Below are 21,307 nucleotides of genomic sequence, written 5' to 3'. Positions count from 1 at the left end.
TCTGCGCAGGTTTCCTGCGGGTGCTCCGGTTTCCTCCCACAGTCCCAAGATGTGCAGGTCAGGTGAATTGGCCATACTAAATTGCCCATAGTATTAGGTAAAGGGTAAATGTAGGGATATGGGTGGGTTGCGCTTCGGCGGGTCGGTGTGGACTTGTTGGGCCGAAGGGCCTGTTTCCACACTGTAATGTAATCTTATCTAATTTAATAAGTGACATCACAGTCAGGACATTGCTTCATATTTTAGTTTGTAGGATCTGTATATTTAGGAATAAGTTTTTGTACGTGTGTCCCTTAATTTATTTGATCTACTGCTTGGTGTGTTTGGTTTCCCTTTAATGTTTGTGTATGTGGTTATGGGAGTCTCTTACTTCACTCTTGCCCATGTTGGAGTCTGTGCATGAATAAACATATTCCTGTTCCTTTACTGCTGGTGTGCTCATGTGTTTGTGCACCTAAAGTTTGGTCTTTTCACATTGTGTAAGCATCATCATGCTAATATGCCACTTCGTTGCTGCCTATGCTTCTCTTGTCATGTCTTTGTGAGTGTTCACTTTTCATTAGTGCTATCTAAAATGTGTGATTATGTGTCTGTTTCAGATCCTACCTACACTGGGTTATTTTCATGTTTATGCTTAATAAATGTTAGCATGCAATGTTATGTTTTGATGGATGTTTATATTTATCTGATGATGATTACTTGTGTGGCAATCTTTCCCAAACCATCTCCTGATCAGCTTGTTTGTGCTATTGTTTGTGGATGCTTGCTGATCCTTGTGCCCATTATCCTTATTTAATAAACGCCCCTCTATTTGTTCATCTATGCACTTGTGTGTCTGCATGTGAGACTCTGAATTTGTGTGTGTGTGTGATATTGTATACATACTGATCAATGTGGTTTAAAAATAACTAATTCAGCTGCCTCTGTCATCGTATGTTTGTGATTCTGAAAATGGGAAAATAATGATATTAATGTTTATCTCTGTGCACTTACGTGCCTGTGTGAGTTGACATGTGGGAGGACATTTTTCGGAATTTGTATCTGCGTGTTCATGTGTGTATGTCTGTACGCATTGTGCTGTATGAATGTATATGTATTCATGCCCATTTGTGTGTTACCGTGTGTCTATGTTTCTCATGGTTATGTGTGAGTACTCCTGTTCATTTGTGCAAATGATTTTCTTTCGGTGTATGTGAGTTTTTGTATGAGCTTAGGTGAGTGTTCAAGTACCACTTGCATGTGTGGCTCTGTGCGAGTATGCGTGTGTGACATCTTATCTATATGCACATTTGAGTGTGCACATAAATATGTGTCTTTAGGTGAGAGCCCATATATTTGTCATTACGTGTGTATTTGCGATCATCTCTCTGCATCTGTTCTTATACCAGACTGCAATTTTTATTATTCTAATTTATTGTTTTAATTTTAATGCATTGCCCATAATTAGATTTGACCTTGGTGTTGCAGGAAACATTTCCCATCGTCGTGGAGAGATAAGCGTTTTATGAGCAACTCTTCTGTTGCAGTGATAGAACTTCTGTCTCTAGGAGAAAAGGCGTCAGTTCAAATCCCCACTGCTCCAGAGATAACATTTCTGAATATGTTTATTAGAAAATGTCTACTTGTGTTCTGTATGTGAAACAAAATGATATCAGGTATTCGAATACCAGAATTGATCCTATGTGCTCCAGAAAACTGAGACAAAACTATGGAATTCGAACTGGGACGATGCAAACACCAGTTTTGGATTATGGGAATCAATGTTATCATTTGTTAACAGAGCCAAGCGTGTCTAACATGCTTCAAAGGTATTGTTTTGCATGGAAATGTTAAATCTTTGGACAGTAAGCAAGAAGCTGACTGTTCCTGTTAGTAACTGGGTTACATTACAGAGGACATCCACCATGAAAACTCTGCACAGGGAACAAGAGGACAGACCATTCATCGTTCCCCTCCCCTCTGCTCCACAACAACTTATCTGTTGATTCTCTTTGGTGTGAAAGTGAAGATACATTCTGTCAACTCATGCACTGGCGCAAGATCCCTGGCAGTTCCCCAGAAACAAAGGTTACATTCAAACTGTTCGGCACTATTTATGATTGGTATGTTCCAATCAAATTTAATTTTAAAGTGTCTTAAATTTACATTTCCAATTGGTGCAATTTGGCAGTTTAAAACTGACATGAATTTTGTAAGAATGTCCAATCGGGGGAATCAAAAACACCAAGTTCAAAACTCGTGCCCTACCCTTGACATAAAATGGACATTGTCAGATTTTGTCACAGAGGGATTTAGGATGAATGAGGTACTTGGTGGAATCCTGCAATGAGTGAGCTTTACTCTGTCTCTGACCCAGGGTGTATCTGAGCAGAGAACATTAACTGCACAAGACACTCGTCCTAGACCTGTTAATAATCCACTTTAACGACACAGATGGAATGTAAGTCAGAGTGAGAAACAACTAATTCAGTATTTAACTCACAACTGGAGGAAAAAAAAACTTCATTACTTCTGTTGAATTATTAAATGCAACTTTGAGATTTTTATTGACATGAATTAACAGTGTCCATCAGTGCAAGTGAAATGTTTACAAAACTCGGTTTACCGCTGGATTTATCGACTGTTCTGTTGATGATCTTCAATGGAATCGCTTCATGTCCCACCACACAGGAGTAAGAAGCACCGCTGGCCCACTCCTCCGCTGTAATGGATAACAGGCTGTAGATGAAGAAGGAGGTGTTGTCACTCTCCGCCATCACCCCGGTGTTCTTGTAGTTACTGGGATTCACCGGCTTGTCATTGTTTGTCCACTTGACGAAGATCTCTCGGGGGGAGAAACCTCTCACGAAACAGGTGAGGGAGAGAAACCTCTGAGCGGAGATTTCTTCTGTTGGTGGCAGGAGGACCGACACTGATGGCTCCAGCGGATTAATCACTGCAGAATATTTGAGACAAATATAAATCAACCAAAAAAATCCTGAACCGATATCACAATTTCGCTAAATATTAAAATACGCCATTTTAAATTTGGGATTTATTCACTTTCGTTTTTTTAAAGGAGCAGTATGGTACACATATTGTTCAGTAAAACAAGGAAAGTTTAATGTGAAAGTTGTCTCCATGTTTCCAGCCCACAACGAGGACATTCTGGCCATTTGTCATTGCTGATGGTGACGTCACAACCCAGGCTTCTTCCCACCTTATCTGACTTAATCAGAATATAATATCCTTTGGTCCATCTTTTTCTGAATCAGCTACTTAGCTATCCTGCCTTCAGATGCATCATTAATGCTCCTAACGGTGTTGGTTCATTTCCAATCAAAGCCTGTCATTGATGGAACTGCATCTGGATTACACATGGGATCCTTTGTGCTTTAATCTCACCGCTCACCTTTCTCCTTGTGGATGGAGTCTCTCAGCGGAGTCGGTAGATTCTGATGGTACACCACACATTCAAAAGTAACACCAGTCAGCCAGGCTTCAGTAGAAATGTCTAATTTGCTGATCACGCTGTCGGGATTCTGTCCAGGCTGGTCAGCAATCTCTGATTTCAGAGGCTTCTTTTCTTGTTTCCAGGTCACATTGACTCCAGAAGGAAGATTGGACACAACGCAGGTTAACGTCACCGTCGCCTCCAGTAAGACTTGTTCTACTGGCGCTGGGAGGATTTTAACGGTGTTAGGGTGGCACTCGGTATCTTCTATGAAACAAAAATCAAAGTCAATGAAAAATGCCCCTTTCTGATACAAACAGCCAATCTTCAGATTACTCCTTCACAGGGTGAAGACACCAACTTCAAAATGGCAACTCCAAATATTGCTGAAACGTTGCTTACTATTGTTGATGTATTTTGATCTGTGAAACATTTGTGATTACCTATAACATACCCTGTGTAATTATTCCTAAAGAACACTGGCTTTGTAACACGTGAAACATCATCACCCCAAATCAGGCTAAATCAGCCTGTCTCGAGTTCCTAGTTCATTCATCCCTATATCCCTATTATAGCATTCCCACCAGAATTTATTCTCCTGCCTCATCCACTAATTACAGAGAGCATCTAAAAGCAGCTCAGTGAGATCACATTTATCCCAGTTCATCAAATGTGATACCCACTTGGTCTGTGGTCTGATCCCATAAATGAAGTTAAAGAGCTCAGTACCAGATAAAAATCGATGTCGTACAATGTCCAACCAACAGGTCATTCCTGAGCATGGAATGAAGCATTGAACGCATTTTGATTTATTCTCAAGTAAGGGTCTCTGCATATTTTAACCACGTCAATTTGATAGAGGTTCAGAATAAGGCTGTTCCGCCAATCCAGAGTTTAGATTAGAATGATGCTGGAAAAGCACAGCAGGTCAGGCAGCATCCGACGAGCAGGAAAATCGACGTTTCGGGCTAAAGCCATTCTCCTGCCTTCTCCCCGTACCAAACAAGAGCCGATCTGTCTCTGGCTTGAATACACACAATGGCCTGGCCTCCACAGCCCTCTGCAGCAACATGTTCCACAGACTCATTACCCTCTGGCTGAAGAAATTCCTCCCCATCTCAGTTCTAAACGGTGCCCCTTTGACCCTGAGACTGTGCCCTTGGTCCTAGTCTCGCCTAACAGTCAAAGCATCTATTCCACAATCACTCGACCTCAGTCTCTCAGTATTTTCTATGTTTCAATCAGATATCTCTCCAATATCCCCCCTCCACCCCAAACCTATCCTTGAAGCGGCTACCAGGCAACGATTCAGCACTCTGAATGCCTCTCCCAGCATGGTCAGGCAACAAACTAGTTAACAAAGCTCACTGTCTATATATCTATCTTCAACAGAGAGGAAACATGCTTTTCTGACTTGCCAAAAGGTTGAATTATGAGCAATGCTAATGTAACACTCAAACTGAAATGAGAAACGTGGCATGTTGGGAAACGAGAAGCTGTACCGTGCTGTTTACTACGCCTGATGAATTCGTGTGTTTGAGTCACATCAGAGTTCAGAATGATTTGTAGCTCTCTCAGTCTGTGTCTCTTACCCTGGAGTGCGGTGATGTTTTTACTTTGAGTGTTCTCTCCATGAGTGACCTGGCAGGTATAGACCGCACTGTTGTACCATTCACCATAAGGGACCATCAGCCGACTCGTCACCGAGAAGTTCCCGTTCGCCTCACACACGGGAGACGTGAAGAAGCCAGAATCCAAGCGTCGGCCATTTTTCAACCAACTCACGGAGATTGACTTCGGATGGAACTCGATGATTGAACAGACGACGGTTGCAAACTTGCTGCTTGCAATTTCTTCACTGGAGCTCACAGTTAGGAGAAGAGTTGGTGGGAGAATGTCTGGACCTTTAGGAAACACATCGCATACATTATCCGACGAATTTCATAACAAATACAATCAGTTCTCATATATCAAGGTTTCTTGTGGTGAATGTATACAAGAATCATAATTGTGCAGAGTGCTGGAGAAGCTGGGATCCACACAGAAAGATCAGCAGGACAATGTGAAAGGCTAAACTTAGAGGACACAGCAAGGGAGTCAAGGAGGCACAGAAACTATAGGCTGGTAACATCAGAAGGGAGATAGCAACGTTGGATGGTATTCGTTTTAATGACAGAGTCTGATGAACAAGGCAGACGAATTACTGGCATAAATGAAGATATGATGCCGTTGCTATCACGGAGACATATTGAGAGCCGGGCAGGAGTGGCTATTCAATATTCCAGGATTTAGTGCCTTCAGGCGAGACAGGGAAAGATAGAAAATGATGGGGGCAGGGGTGTGCGGTACAGAATGTTGCTTCTGTCGCAATTCTGACAAGAGTATTTTAGGCTGTAAAGAGAAATGAAATCATGGATACCTCCATGAACAAGGGCAAATGGACAGTACTTCAAAACCAAAACACAGCAAACATAACTACTGGGAGAGCACGATAGACCTTACTATTGGTCCAAAAGACCAAGTGCAAATACATGGGCAAATTTCAGAGACATGTAAATTAAATAGGGGAATGAGAAAAGAGGTTTTTACCTTCCTCAGCATAGGCTTGGATATTCATTTTGTCAAAAGTTTAGAGGGAGCACAATTCTGAAAATGCCCCCAGGAGAATATTTGAACAAAGTATGTGTTTAATACAGAGAATTTTAATCCAGACCTTGCAAGAGAGGGGTGAACCTGAACTTAACTTTAGGGAATGAAGTGGACCCAGTGGGTAAAACACCAATGGTGGAGCACTTTGCAGACAGTGATGGTAAATCAGTTGGATTTCAGATTGTACTGCAAAGGAATAGAAATTGGCCCAAAGTTCTGAAAAGGGAAGGACAATTTTAGTAAGATCAGGTAATGACTTGACCAGAGTGGACTGGAAGCTGACACTTATTGGTAAATCTGGGTCAGAGCAGTGTGACACATTTAAGAAAGAGATAGGAAAATCACAGGGAGGACATTTCCCAGGAAGCCACTGCGTGGTACCAAGAATGCAGCGGGCTCTGGACACCAAAGGGCATGGAGGGGGAGATAAAGAGAAACAAGGGAGGCTTCCGGTCTATACTGAAATCTCAAAACAATAGAAACTAATATGGAGTACAGAACGTGCAAGGGGGAGTTTGAAAGACAAAGGAATTAGAAGAGCAAAAGGGACCATGAGAAAATAATAGCAGTCAAAATAAAGGAAAATATTTTTAAAAGTTACAGGCTCATTCATAATAAAAGAATTATTCGGGAAACAATAATGCCCATTAAGTGTTATTATTGGAGTGGAGCCGGAGGATTTGGTTGTGGTCAAAACTAATGTGTTGTGACAGTGTTCACTAGTAAGAGGGACAGTGTGGGGACAGAAATCATGGAGGGGTGTTGTGATGTACTTTCTGAAATTAGGACACATGACGTGATGTTCTGTGTTGTCTTGCTGAATGAAAAGTGGTTATATTTCCAGGGCAGGTGAAAAGTATACCAAGCGGTTGAGCGATGCAAAAGATGAAATAGTTGGGTTGCTGACAATAATTTAGAATTCCTGTCTGGCCACAGCAGTTGTGCCAAGTGAGTGTAGATCAGCCAACGTTGCACTGTTATGCAGGACGAAGGAAGGGATAAATAATGAAAACACAGATCTGTCAAGCTAGTCTCAGTGGTAAGGAAACTATTGAGAAGTGAAATTAGTCTTCATTTGCAAGATAATTCAACAATTTTCAGCACGGTTTTATTGAGAGGAAGTCACGTGTAACAATTTGATAGTAGTTTTCATACAGATAACTCGATGTCCAGATGATAGCAATAATCAGAGCCAATGGGATCCGAGTTAATTTGACAGATTGGATCTAGAACTGGCTGAGTGATGGGAGCAGGGGATAATAGTCATCGGGTGTCTGCGTGACTGGAAATCTATGTCTCCTGGTGTTCTGTAGGGATTGGTGTTGATTTCCGTGCTATTTCTCTTACATACCAATGATTGAGACTCAAGTTTAGGAGGATTAACCAGTGAATTCACAGATGAAATGAAAACCGTCATGTTGGTAAGTCATGAGCATGATGGCTTTAGATTGCAGGACGATATAAAAGGGTTGATTGTATGTGAAGAGAAAAGTTGCAAATGGAAATTATTCTGAATAAATGTAAGGTGATGTAATTCGGCAGAAGAATCTGTGAGGTATGACGTTTTGAATGGTGGAACCCTGGAAAGGCCTGAGGATCTTTGGTGCATGTACCCACCGATCCCCTATAGTACTGTGTCGTCTGGATAAAGAGGCTAAGAAGGTGGGAGGATATTTGCTTTTATTAGCCTAGACATTGACAATGAAGAGTGGTGTGATGATACTGGAACTTAATAAAACACTGGTTAGGCCATACTGAAGCGTTGTGTGCATGTTATGGAAGGAATGTGATTACACTGAAGGCAGTATTGATGAGATTTGCCAGGGTCTTGCCTGGGTTGGAGGGTTTTAGTTATGAAACTAGTTTAGATAGACAGGGGTTTTCCTTGGAGCAGAGGAGAATCAGGGAGAAGATTATCATGATGTCTAGAATTATTTTAGGCATAGACAGGGTAAACTGGATGAAACCTTTCCCCTTGATGGAGAGATCAATGCCTCAGGGGCACAGGGTGAAGGTAAGGCCTGGAGGTTCCAAGTGGATCTCAGGGGAAAACAAAATCAAACAGAGGGTGGTGTTATCCTGGAGCTCAGCACCTATAAGTCATGTAGAGACTGAGCCCCTCATTATAAGTATGAAGTATCCTTGCAAGTCACACAAGGTTGGCACATGAGACTGGAATAGTTAGGTGGCTGTTCTTGACAGGCGTGAATTGGGTGAATCAAAGGGCCTTTTTCCTGTGCTGTATAAGGTGAGTCTGTGAAAACGGTTGTAAATAATGCCTTATTCATGTTAATCACAGATGATCTGTTTATCTCAGTTCCTACAACACGTACCTGGACATGGCATTTCTTTGCTCTTGTGTGTCCCGCTGTGTTGAACCTCACAGGAGATTTTGCTGGGGCAATCTACCTCTGACCCGGGCAGGGTTAACTGGCTGCTCAGGGTGTAGGTTTCCTTCTTATTTCTCACTGCTGGGTAAGTCTTCAATCCAGTCGTGATTAGTTCCCCACCTTTCTTCCAGGTTACCTTGGTGACATCAGGGGAATAGTCCATCGCCAAACAACCAAAGATCACAGAACCGGTGTTGTGCTCCTGACAGGAGGAGACCAGGCCATAAAGCGTGGGGGGAGACGGTGTCTCTACAACAGAATGACCAATTGAGCATGTTAGTTTCTGTTAAATTGACCTTATCAGTTACTCAAATGTATCCTCAGCTGTAAACGTTTGCCAGTATGCTCCCGCTGAAGTCGACAGCATAACTGGGGTTTATTTTTGTTTCCTACCAGTTGCTGATCATGATCATTGGTTCCCTCTTTAGAAACATGCCCTCGGCCTTGTCCATTGCCATATAATTTAGGAAGAAGAACATCCTGATCCCACCCCAGTAACTGTTTGAAGATCTCACCAACTGACACTTTCACTGGATTGCTGTGAAGAGCAGAGACGTTTCACAAAATACAAACCAAGGAAATGCAGATTCATCGAAATTCTACAGTGTGTGCAAACAGGCCATTTGGCCCAACAAGTCCACACCCACCCTCTGAAAAATAACGCATCCAGACCCATTCCCCTACCCTATTATGCTACAGTTAACCCTGACTAATGCACCTAAACTCCCAATCACTGAACACAACATTTGCAATTCCCCCAGCTTGCACATCTTTGGACTGTGGGAGGAAACGCTCACAGACATGGGGAGAAAGTGCCAACTCCACACAGACAGTCACCCGAGGCTGGAATGGAACCTGAGTCCCTCGCACTGTGAGGCAGCAGCACTAACCACGGAACCAGCGTGCTGGCCCACTCGGTGTCGTGCTGCTGGAAATACCCAACAGCTGGCAGTACCCCCGGAGAGAAATCAGAGTGAATCATAGAACATAGACCATTACAGCGCAGTACAGGCCCTTCGGCCCTCGATGTTGCGCTGCCCTGTCATATTAATCTGAAGCCCATCCCACCTACACTATCCCATGTACGTCCATATGTTTGTCCAATGACGACTTAAATGTATTTAAACTTGGCGAATCTACTACCGTGGCAGGCAAAGCATTCCATACCCTTACTACTCAATGAGTAAAGAAACTACCTCTGACATCTGTCTTATACCTATCTCCCCTCACTTTAAAGTTGTGTCCCCCCGTGTTTGCTGTCCCCATACTTGGAAATCAGGTCCAGTGAGCCTTCCTTACTTATCAATGCAAGGTAAAATGTTCTCTCTGGGAGGAAGGTCACTGCAGCAGCAGCACAGGCAGGAGCTGAGCACTGGGACTGGGAGGATGGCTGTCACGGCTGAACTCATGCCAATTGGCTGGAAGTTGAAACATCTCATTTACAATTATCTGAATTCTGGAGGCCTCTGAAAAATGGAGGACCATGAAGGTTCAGAGACTTTGGAGTGTTACAGCTGAGTATTTACGTAAATATGATTTGAGAAATGAACAAGTAATCTTTAACTTTAATAAGTATCAAACTGACACGCAGTTCACCAGCAAACCTCATCTGTCAGACGAACCACTGCACTTACTCTGTCCAGACCTAAATTCCCACTCACATTGACAAACCCTACCCTGCTATACACCCATTCATGCCCGGAACACACAACCCCTATCACACGAAACACATCCAAGACAATCCATATTGACAGTGTAGCTGAGCAGAGAGATCTCGGTGTCCATGTACATAGATCCCTAAAAGTTGCCAGCCAGTTTGACAGAGTTGTTAAGAAGGCATACTTTGTGTTGGCTTTCATCGATAGAGGAAATGAGTTTCAGAACCACGAGGTTAGGCTGCGGCTGTACAAAACTCTGGTGGGGCCGCACTTGGGAGTATTGTGTACTGTTCTGGTCAGCACATTATAGAAAGAATGTGGAAGCTTTGGAATAGTTCAGAGGAGGTTTACCAGGATGTTCATTGGTATGGCGGGAAGGTTTAATGACGAAAGGATGAGGGTCTTGAGGCTGTTTTATTTGAGAGAAGAAGGTTGAGAGGTTACTTAATTGAGACATAAAAGATAAACAGAGGGTGGACAGTGAAAGTCTTTTTCCTTGAATAGTGATGGCTAGCAGGAGAGGACATAGATGACAGATGTCAGAGGTTGTTTCTTTACTCAGAGAGTAGTAGGGCCATGGAACACACTGCCTGCAACAATAGTACACTCGCCAACTTTAAGGGCATTTAAAAGGTCATTGGATAAACATATGAATGTAAATGGAATCGCGTAGGACAGATAGGCTTCAGATTGGTTCCACAGGTCAGCGCAACATTGAGGGATGAAGGGCCTGTACTGCACCGTAATGTTCTATATTCTATATTCCAGATGGACATATGATCTCAATCCCTCTCACTCATTTACACTCCTGCCGCCCTGCACCTGGCCCATGGTGAATCTGGCCCTGACTGGACCTGGCACCATCATTTTCACAACCTCGGACAAAAGCCTACTACCGAAGACGTGACCTCAGTCCTTGATCACTGACCTCTCATCTTACCCAAGTCAACCTGTGCACATTGCATCCTAGCTCCTTTCGCATCTGTCCTTTACAACCCACCATTTTGCCAGACTCCGAGCTTTGCATTTAGACAACACGTCCCCCTGTCACTTCATTACAGTGACCTTCCATCCCCGAAACATCCTGGCACTCTGCCCAGCTCTACACTAACCAGCCTGGCAAAGACAGACCTCCTGCATTTCAGCTCAAACTACCCCTCACCTACCAAGCACAATTCGACCAAATTATCCTGTGACCATTACCATTTACCTTGATGCCACCTTGCCAGACAGAGTGCATGCAAGCTTACCCAGCAGCCAGCCAACACCTCATAGCCTACCAGCCCAAACTCTCCCACATGCCCAATCTAGCCCCTCACTTGCTCACCACCTTCCAACTTTGAGCCTACTCCACCATAAAGTCAGTGAGTCAAAAACTCGTACAGTACAGAAACAGTTCCTTTGGTCCAGCACATCCATGCTGACCAGAGTTCCCAAATGAAACTAATTCCACTTGCCTGCCTTTGGCCCATATCCATCCCGACCTATCCAGTTCCTGGAGCTGTTCAAATGTCTTCTAAATGTTGGACCTATCTCTGCATTTACCACTTCCTCTGGCAGTTCATTCCAATGTTTTGGACAGTTACAACATGAAGCCCCAACTCCTGCACTCAGTGCTCTGACCAATGAAGGTACATGTGCCAAACGCCTTCAACACACTAGCTACTTGAGACAACGCTTTCAAGAATCTATGAGTCTGAACCCTCAGGGTCCTCAGTGTTCAATATCATTACCCAGTGCCTTACCATGAACTCTGTAAGACTCAATGAGTCTGGACCCTCAGGGCCCTGTGTTCAACATCACTATCCAGTGCCCTACCATTAACTCTGTATGTTGTGACCTGATTTGTCTTCTCAAAAAGCAACACGTCGTATTCATTTAAATTACACTCCATCTGCCACTCCTCAGCCCATTGGCCCAGCTAATCAAGATCTCATTGTACGTTTGGATAACTTTCACTGCCAATTATACCACCAATGTTGGTGTTACGTGCAAACTTACAAACCATGCCACATTCAATGTTTTCATGGCTTTCAACCAATATTGTACCCTGTTTGCCTTTCTCCCACATATCCGGAGCATTTTTTTTAAGGATTGAAGGAATCTATCTCCTTCTTGAAATCATTTAATGTTTTGTCCTGAATCAATTTATCTGGTGGAGAATTCCAAAGTTTCACCATTCTTTTGCTGGACAGTAAACAATCAGGTTCAATATTATCGGTGTGTTGGGAAGACTGGTGAGCAGCAAGAATAATGATGATCCCATGAATGGAATAGCATTCTAGAGGGGCCGAGGGGCCTTCTTCAGCTTCCAGTTTGCATGCTGACATGTCCCTTCAGCAGCATGTTCCAAAACTGTGATCCTTGAGGATAAAGGCGCACATGCGTGTAAATGCTTCACCTGAAAGCCCTCCTCCAAATTAGACTTCACTTGACTCTCAACTATTTCTCTGCCGTTTCCTCTTCCTCAATCACAGCCATGGGACTCACTTCCGAACAGCGCTGTGAGTGTGCTAATACCACATAAACTTCAGCAATTCAAAAAGGCTGATGATAACTGGTTTCTCAAGGCGATATAAAAAGTCTGATACTTCCACACCTGTCTAGAGATTCAAACAACCACTGGAAGAATTGAAAATTATTTGAGGCACTTGTGTGTCTACACAAGATGACATGGTTTCCTTTTGTGTGATTTGACTGTGTTTTCACTGAATGAACAGAGCTATTTCTTAATCATGTAATAGGAATGAAGCTTCCCTCATTTTTAGCAAGGCAATCACACATTATATTTCTTTATTCTAGGGAAGCATAGTGTTAAATTAATGAAATATGATGATTGGGATGTTTCAATTGGAAATTGTCAGAGATTGAAAGTTTACTTTCATGAGCAATTAATTCCAGCCTCATTGTGTCACAGTACTCACAGGAATGTCTTTCAGAAATGGTGTCTCCCTTTGTTACGGGCAGTCGAATCAGTAAATCGGGGATAGTTTTTGCTTGTTAATAAAAGGTGTTGAAGAGTTTTAGCCAAAGGGAGACCTGTGGATTTAGCTCACAGATGCTCCATGATCTAAGTAAGTGGTGGAACAGCTCGAGGGGCTGAGTGCCCTCCTCTTGCTCCGACCTTCCTATCATTGTGTCATTCATTAAGCTAGCACTGGCGGCGAACACTTTTTATTAAAATATTTCAACAAATTAATTGTTTCACACATGCTTTAAAAAAAAACCTTCTGTTGATTATTTGGAACGGGATCATTGACATTCTCTATCTGAGTGATCAAAATAACTTCCACCCAATTACAGCAGCCACTGCGCTCTGGAGTGTGTTGTTACTCCATAATAGTTTCTTGTGAAACTACAGCTCGAGATCAGGGCGGTCAAATTCAATGATTCTCTAATATTTAATATCTCTGAACATTCGCAATTTGTTCAAATGCATCTTTTCTCTGAAGAACGTGCTTCATCGAACACAACTTTTTTCAATGAAACAACAAACTTTAAATGCTAGAAAACCAAAATAAAGACAGAAATTTCTGAAGAAACTCAGCAGGTCTAGCAGCTCCTGGGGAGAGAAGGCAAGGTTAACCTTTCGCATCCAGAGACCCCCTCCCCCCCTTCACCAAATTGTTTTCATGTTTTTGGCACAAGAGCTCACACCTGTTGAGATAAACAGTGATTACGTTGGCTTGACTCCTGTTGGAAAAAGAATTCTTAGCAGAGATACTAGATGGCCTGAGATAGCAATTGAAGACCAACTGAAAAGCTTTCACCATCTGCTGCAAGTGTTGGATTCAGCGGAACTCCCACCGTACTGAACAATCAAATTCAGCTCCAGCACTGGTTTAATATAAAGTAAAACAGCCTAAGCATAATCTCATCAAATATGCTTCGAAAATGATTCATTCTGGATTAGTTATAAATGATATTGTCATAACAGCAAGTCAAAAGCTGGGATTTCTTTGAGCACTTACTCCATTAACCCCATCTGGCGATGCCCAAAAGCTTGTGAACAAATATTGATCTGGAAAAAGCTGCTAACCACCAAACTTCTGTTTAATATCTAAGAGACACAAGTCAGGACAGCGATTGAATAGATTTCATTGATCTCTGTGAGTGGAATTCCAACAAACACCCAGACATGTCAATCTGCTTTCTTGCACTGAAGTAACCTGATAAGAGATTGTGTTACATACCTCTCTAACAGGTTGTAAGTGAACACAGGCCACCTGGCACAGAATCAGGGACTCTACTACAACATCACAACAGACCTGAACACAATGAGCTTGACACTATCACGGAGAACACAGCCCACCTGTTTTGACAGTACATAAACCATGTTAGTTATTATCACCTTCCAACAACCAGGGATTGTTCCAGAATGTTTGTACAATGAAAGTAACATTTCAACATTTATCGAAGAATGCTTTGACAGCAGCTCCAAATTATTCAAACTCTATGGGAACTACAGAGGAATAAATCTAGGAATTGCATGTCACTGGATGGATTCCAACCTAGAACTCCCTTCCTCTTTCCCCTGTGAATGTTGCTGCACCAGACGGTCTACTTAGTTTGGAAAAGATTAAAATGTTTTGAAGTGTAATATGACCGTTTCCAGTGACATTAAAAGCTGATAATAGGTTTTCAAATAATAAGATGCAAAAAAATTCTGATTCTACATTGTGCCACGAAACATGTCCTGCATAACTGAGGCACAAAGAAAATATACAGCATATTTCCCTCTGCCTCGCTCAATCAAATATCTCTTGTTGCCAACAACCAATTTCAAAACACTTGCTATCTGCCTTTTGTTCCTGAAACGTTCGTCCTGATTGGAACAACTTAGTCAGGGCTCTCCATTCTGAGGCACCTAATCGAATATTGTATTTCTGGCAGATAAAAGTGGTTTTGAAGCGCGAGATGAAATTGAACTGTCTGAGATTCAGGTATCCGAACTGGACAATTTATAAATGGTCAGGACCATTGACAAGTTAGTCAGAGATAGCACTTAAACAAACTGCACAACAGACTTAATCCTAGAGGATACATTGCTCAACTCCTCATGTCAAATATATTCACTGTAATTGAACATTCATCAGAGGAACTAACCAGTGGATTAATGTGAATGAGAATGTGTTCACAATGAACATAAATAACCACTGAGTTAATAAACTTAATAAGTCATTGTATTTAACAAAATTATTGAGGTGGGAAATATCGCCAATTAAAGCACAGATCCGGAGGAAATGGATGATTCTCTAAATTGTTTTTACATATTCTTAAAACGTTCCTTGAACTGTGGAGATTTTGCATGCACTGCATAAAGTCAGGACTGCATTCCAGTGTGGAAAGCATTTCTCTGGAAGGAATTAGGGCAAGGTCATTTTTTTGTTAACTGCTTTTAATGAACGAAAATGTTTAAAAAGGTATGAATTGAAAATATGCTTCTGTCTGGAGTTGCCCGCTTTAGCGGATGTCTAAGTAAATGTGGGCACTGCTGCCTCACAGATCCAGGTACCCAGGCTCGGTTCCAGCCTCGGGTGACTGCCTATGTGGAGTTTACACAATCTCCCCTGTGTCTGTGTGTGTTTCCTCCCACAATCCAAAGATGTGCATGTCAGGTGAACTGGTCATGCTGTATCGTCCATCGTGTTAGGTGCATTAGTCAGGGGTAAATATAGGGAAGGGGAATGGGTCTGGGTGGGTTACTCTTCAGAGGGTCGGTGTGGACTTGTTGGGCCAAATGGCCCGATACATACTGCAGGAAATCTAATCTAAATGATTGTCACACTTAACTAATGTGAGCAGATTCCTTCCGATCGCGACATTGCAATAAATCGGTCAAGTATATTAATTAAAATAAATATTACTCTATTTTCAGTGTCTGAATAAACCATGTGCTCTGTTCTCCTCTCGTTCATGTCTTCTGCAAATTTGTGAACACTGCATCCGTCTGAACACATCGATGTAAAATGAATTCTCTGCGTTTGCAGCAAGCACTCCCATGGTTTTAAGAGTAGGGTTCCTACAGTATAGAAACAGGCCATTTGGCCCAACAATTCCACACTGACCCTCTGAACAATAAGTAGTCCAGCCAGGCTCATTCCCCCTAATTTATATTTACCCCTGACTAATGCACCCTAACCGACACATCCCTGAACACTATGTGCAATTTCGCACAGCCAATCACCTGACCTGCACATCTTTTGGACTGTGGTAGGAAACCAGAGTGCCCGAAGGAAACCCACGCAGACACAGGGAGAATGTGCAAACTCCACACAGGCAGTCACCCGAGGGTGGGATCGAATTTGGGACCCTGGCACTGTGAGGCAGCAGTGCCAACCACTGAGCCACCTTGCTGCCCTGCGAGGTCATGAATGGATTATTTTAATTAATTCGAAATTTGGCCTTGGTCACATAATTCACTATAGCAGTTGCTCCGAAAGAATGACTCTTCAGTTGATATTTTGTTGTAAAATGTAACTATTTATTTAAAATGCACAGATTGGGAACACCTAAAGCACTGTGCAGATTACATCATTCAGTTAATGTTTTATTTTATCCAGTAAATCCAGTTTAATCAGGGACATAACAATTAATTAACTCAAGTTACGTGTGAAACTGATCAAAGCAGTGAAACTGACCTGTTCTTCATAGAATTGAGCAGAATTTCCAAATGGTCTTTGCCAATGATCTTTTCCAGCCAGAAAAATATGTATGTCGTGTACAGTGGAATTGAAAGGTGTGTGTTGATCAATTATAACACAGTCATGGCATTTTTGCTCAAGAGCAAGAACTATTAGAACATTAGACTTTTGGAATTCTATTTATATTTCTCTATGACTTGTAAACTGTTAAAAAACACACCTTGTGATTGAACTAGATAGTGGGGTTCTGAATTTGGATTGTAAAGCATGGATTAGATTAATCCTTAATTATTACTTTTAAGTAAAAATGGCGCCCGAAGGTATCTGTTTTCCCTTCATTTCTAAAACCTTTGCGATTTGCCTTTCACTTAATAATTGGCTTTATGAAATTTCACCTCGCATGCTGATTGCATTGAATGAGGAACCTGGAGCGGTTCACTGTCACCAACCATGTTAACATTGCAAAAACAATGTAGAAACCAGAAACGGTTTCCCAAATATAACATATTTAATGTTACCGAAGCACAGTCCCTCCTCAACAGATCAATGATCACCAGATCACAACACGGTGTGTTTGCAGCAGAACTAGCTCCGCAAACATTTTCAACAGAACCAAGAACATGATGTAACCTCACAAAAAAAAAAACAAATTGAAGTCTAACAAAGCTGCTCAGAATCCAGCAAACTAATGATTAAATTGAATAGAAATAACAAGTCATAACAGCAGCCTTGTTTGTGAGGGGACTTAACACTTAAAGCTGAAACGTTTCTGGCAACAGTTCAATTTATTTCCAACCTGTACACCCTTCCTAATCGTGACAATCCTGTGCAGCGCACAGTAGAGCGGTTGAAGCCATATATTGATTAATCACTTCATGGTCAAAACAAAATTACTGAATGGACAAATATTACCACATTATAATTTTAAGTTAGTTTCAATTATATAATCTGATCAATTCTGCAGTTTCAGATTTTAGACCCAAATTTTATTTTGAATGAGGCTACTCAAAACAAAATTCAGTTAGTTTACAATTAGAACTGAGTTTTTTTTTAAAGTCAATGCATTAAAAACTCGTTTTTTTTTCATTTCTCACACTTCCGGGTTTCTGCCTTAAGGTGTTTTTCAGACCGTTACAAATGGATGTAATGTTTTCAATCAAGCAGAGAAAAATGTGTCATATAATTTTAACAAATGCAGAAATGATTCATGAAAAACCAAAGAACTTCACAAATATTGGTAATGAAAAGTAATCCAGAGAGTCAATCTCCTCACCAGAAAGAAAACACCGATTACAGAAAGCATGAAAACGCTGATCAATTTCACAAACTGAATAAGATCCAATCAACTCAATTCAACAGAATCAAGGAAAATAAAAAAAGAATCCAATCAACTCAAAACAACAGATTTGAATGAAACATAATCAGAATCCAAACAATTCAATTCAACAGAATCAAATAAACAATTTCAAAAGCCAATCAACACAATTCAACAAAACCAAGTAAAACCAAAGTCAGAATCCAATCAACACAGTTCAAACCGAACCAACTAAAACAAAACCAAAATCCAATCAACTCAATTCAACAGAATCAAGTAAAACAAACTCAGAATCTCATCAACAGAATGCAATATAGCACCGCAAGAAAATTTTATGACAGTTTCTTACCTGCTTGTCATCAACAAAATTAACAAAATAAATGAGAAAATATAATTAGGGTAAGAACATATATTCACGAAGTGAATAATGATATTTTAGCATATTTTAATCATGTTTAGTAATATCTCGAACATCTTTGAATTCTTAGCGTTTGTTGTTGATAATAAAACTCACAGTCAGGGTGTCACTGACATTAACCATTATTTATAGCTGACTGTTTAAGAGACATTAGGTGTTTCAAGTAACCCAGCCACACAGAATGCCCATCTGATCAAAAAAAGAGATACACAGGGTAACTGACTCCATCATCCCCACTGTAACTATTTGCTGAGCCTTAACTGAAGTCTGTAATCAGTCTGAACAAAAGTCAATCCGAACCAAACCAAACTCAGCACAGAATCTGAGTTTCATTTAATTCAGAAATTAGTCACATGAATAGAAAGTTTTTAAAAAGTCACTAAGAAAGTTCAAGGGTCTTACCTGAAGTCACTGTCACCATGGTCCCTTGGCCCCAGTAGCCAAGATCGTCACAGTGTTACATTCTCTGGACTGGGTCACACAATAACTAGCTCTGCATAAAACAAATCAAAAATATACCATCATTTTAAATTTTCAGAACCACAGGCAAAATAAAGTCACGATAAATCTTCATCACATAATTGCACTAGTGAATTCTGATCATTCTTGATAAATTTTAATACTGTTTTATACTTCACAGAGTAACACATGAGCTGATTCTCAAAATCCCCAACTGGTGTATCAATAATTACCCAAACACTTTTACAAATTAAATAGTGATACTGGCATTAAACCGCACAGAACTAATACTGCTCTGCAAGTTAAGACGGTTTGTAGAAGTAATCACTGACTAGTTTCAAACAATGGAGACTGAATAGGTTTTTGTATTGGTCATAATTGCAGTGTCACCCCACTGTGAGACACGTTGTGTCAAACACTATGACAGACTGTAAACTGTAAAATGCAGAGAATTTCTTCACTTCCGAGAAAGCAGTGATTCAGACTCCTCTAAAAATGATTCAGTGTGTTATTCCAGCTTTTACGATCCATTGTATTTTGAAAGCTTGGAATACTTTTCCAGGTTTGGTCTGCATGTAACTTAACAATCAACACGAAGAAGGTAGAAAAAATATATACATTTGTACAAACTAGCACTACTGGATTGCGTTTAAATTGCATCTCACATTGTTTCTCGTTCCTGCCATGGTAGAAATCACCAATTTGAGATAAGCACTTGTCAGTGGTTTTAGTATGAGGATGTCGCTGTGCACAACACTGTGACCCACTGTAGTATCACAATGATGTAGACCAGTACACTCGTTCTCTGTTCTTTACTCGAGATCTCAATTTTCATTTGAAAGAGCCATTTAGTACTGATCATGTTTAGAATGAATGCCATAGTTGACATAACAATTAGCAGTGATTTCCTGAGCTGTCCGATATATTAAAACGAACATTTTGTCCGAGCATTTAATTGATGGAAGTGTTAGCAGTACATATGACATGCCCAAAACATTGTCCCATTGTTTCAGCAGTTTGCTAGTTTAAATGGTACATTTCCTCTTTGATAGTTTTGTAAGAGGCAGCCTGAGGTCTGCTTCAGATTGCAGTTGGTATAATTGCATTTAAAACTCGTACTGACCGTCAGTTTATGATGGAATTGACAAAATGTTCCCTCGAGCTGTTTTTGAACGGGTCCAGCCCTGGCTCCTCTCGCTGTGGTATCTTGCACAGTAATAGATGGCGGTGTCTTCGATCCTCAGGTTCCCCATGTCCAACGCGAAAATGTTGTTTGAAGTGTCTTTGGACGCAGTAAATCAACCCTTAATCGCTGGTGCATAGTCATTGCTGGATGAATCATAGTAGCTAACCAGCCACTCCAGACCCTGTCCGGGAACCTGTCGGACCCAGTACATGTAGTAGCTGCCAAGATTGAAGCCGCTGGTTTTACAGGTCAGTTTCAGGCTGCCTACGGGACGGCCAGTCTCTGCCTCTGGCTGGGTCAAAACAACCTCCGACTGGACACCTTTAAAAAAGAAAACAAATAAACCATGAGCATTAATGTTGGTGAAATGATGGCTGAGTCTTTTACATTCCTGCCGTAGACTAACATTGAGACAGTCACAAAGAGAGACTTGAACAAAAAACACTCACATGATAAGAAAGTCAGTAACAAACTGAGAAAAAGTGTCGACACAATCATTCTGATAACTTGTGGGAAGCGGTTCTGCTAAGATCTTTCTACAGATCCGACCCAGGAGTGTTGAATTACGGTCCAGTGCCCAGGATTTATATGGCCATCGTAAGGGGCAGGCTTACAGCTTCCGCGTGTTGGTTTCCTGCTGGAGGCTCAGACCGGATCCTGGTATCAGCTTGTACAGCCCGAACACATGGGGTCATGTCTTTACATGAGGTTCTGCTTAGACATGTTCACATACACATCTTGGGATATTTGTTTTGCTGAATAGCTTCTTTGGAAGTAAATTTGAGTAGCTTCAGGTCTGTTTCACATGATAGTTGCATGTATTTTGTTTAAAAAAAACAAATTCAACTGGAAGTTAGTTCCCTTTATTTCTACATTCATTCACAAGCAGATAAAACTAAAATTAAAGTTCAAACATATAACTAGCTAATAAAACAGTTGAGCTTTTCTTCCCTGGATACTGCAAGTCTCTGTCGCACTAAAAAATAACATGTAATTCATACTAAACATTTCAAAATTCAATTTAGGCAACTGAATAAAGAGCGTGTCCAAAGTGATTATATTTAGAATATTCAATTAGAAGTTAACTCCCTTTAATCCTACATTCCACCACAAGCAGATAAAGCTAAAAAGAACTTCAATAATATTATTAGCCAA

The 21,307-nt window shown here is 41.2% G+C and overlaps 1 gene segment (V, D, J or C); it reads right to left on the bottom strand.

Annotated features, from left to right (window-relative positions):
• Positions 1–2,519: 2,519 nt before the first annotated feature.
• LOC148146515 (Ig heavy chain C region-like) lies at positions 2,520–20,692 on the bottom strand. The segment is given in 7 exon segments: positions 2,520–2,935; positions 3,392–3,700; positions 5,026–5,337; positions 8,416–8,721; positions 18,910–19,000; positions 20,090–20,473; positions 20,602–20,692. Coding segments are annotated over 5 exon segments (1,338 nt in total).
• Between the last annotated feature and the right edge of the window lie 615 nt (positions 20,693–21,307).

The sequence above is a fragment of the Chiloscyllium plagiosum genome, unplaced genomic scaffold, assembly GCF_037043375.1.
Source record: "Chiloscyllium plagiosum isolate Xiang-an unplaced genomic scaffold, Cpla_swu_hap1 HiC_scaffold_21, whole genome shotgun sequence".
NCBI classification, from domain to species: domain Eukaryota; kingdom Metazoa; phylum Chordata; class Chondrichthyes; order Orectolobiformes; family Hemiscylliidae; genus Chiloscyllium; species Chiloscyllium plagiosum.
This window is presented reverse-complemented; position numbering and strand designations above follow the sequence as displayed.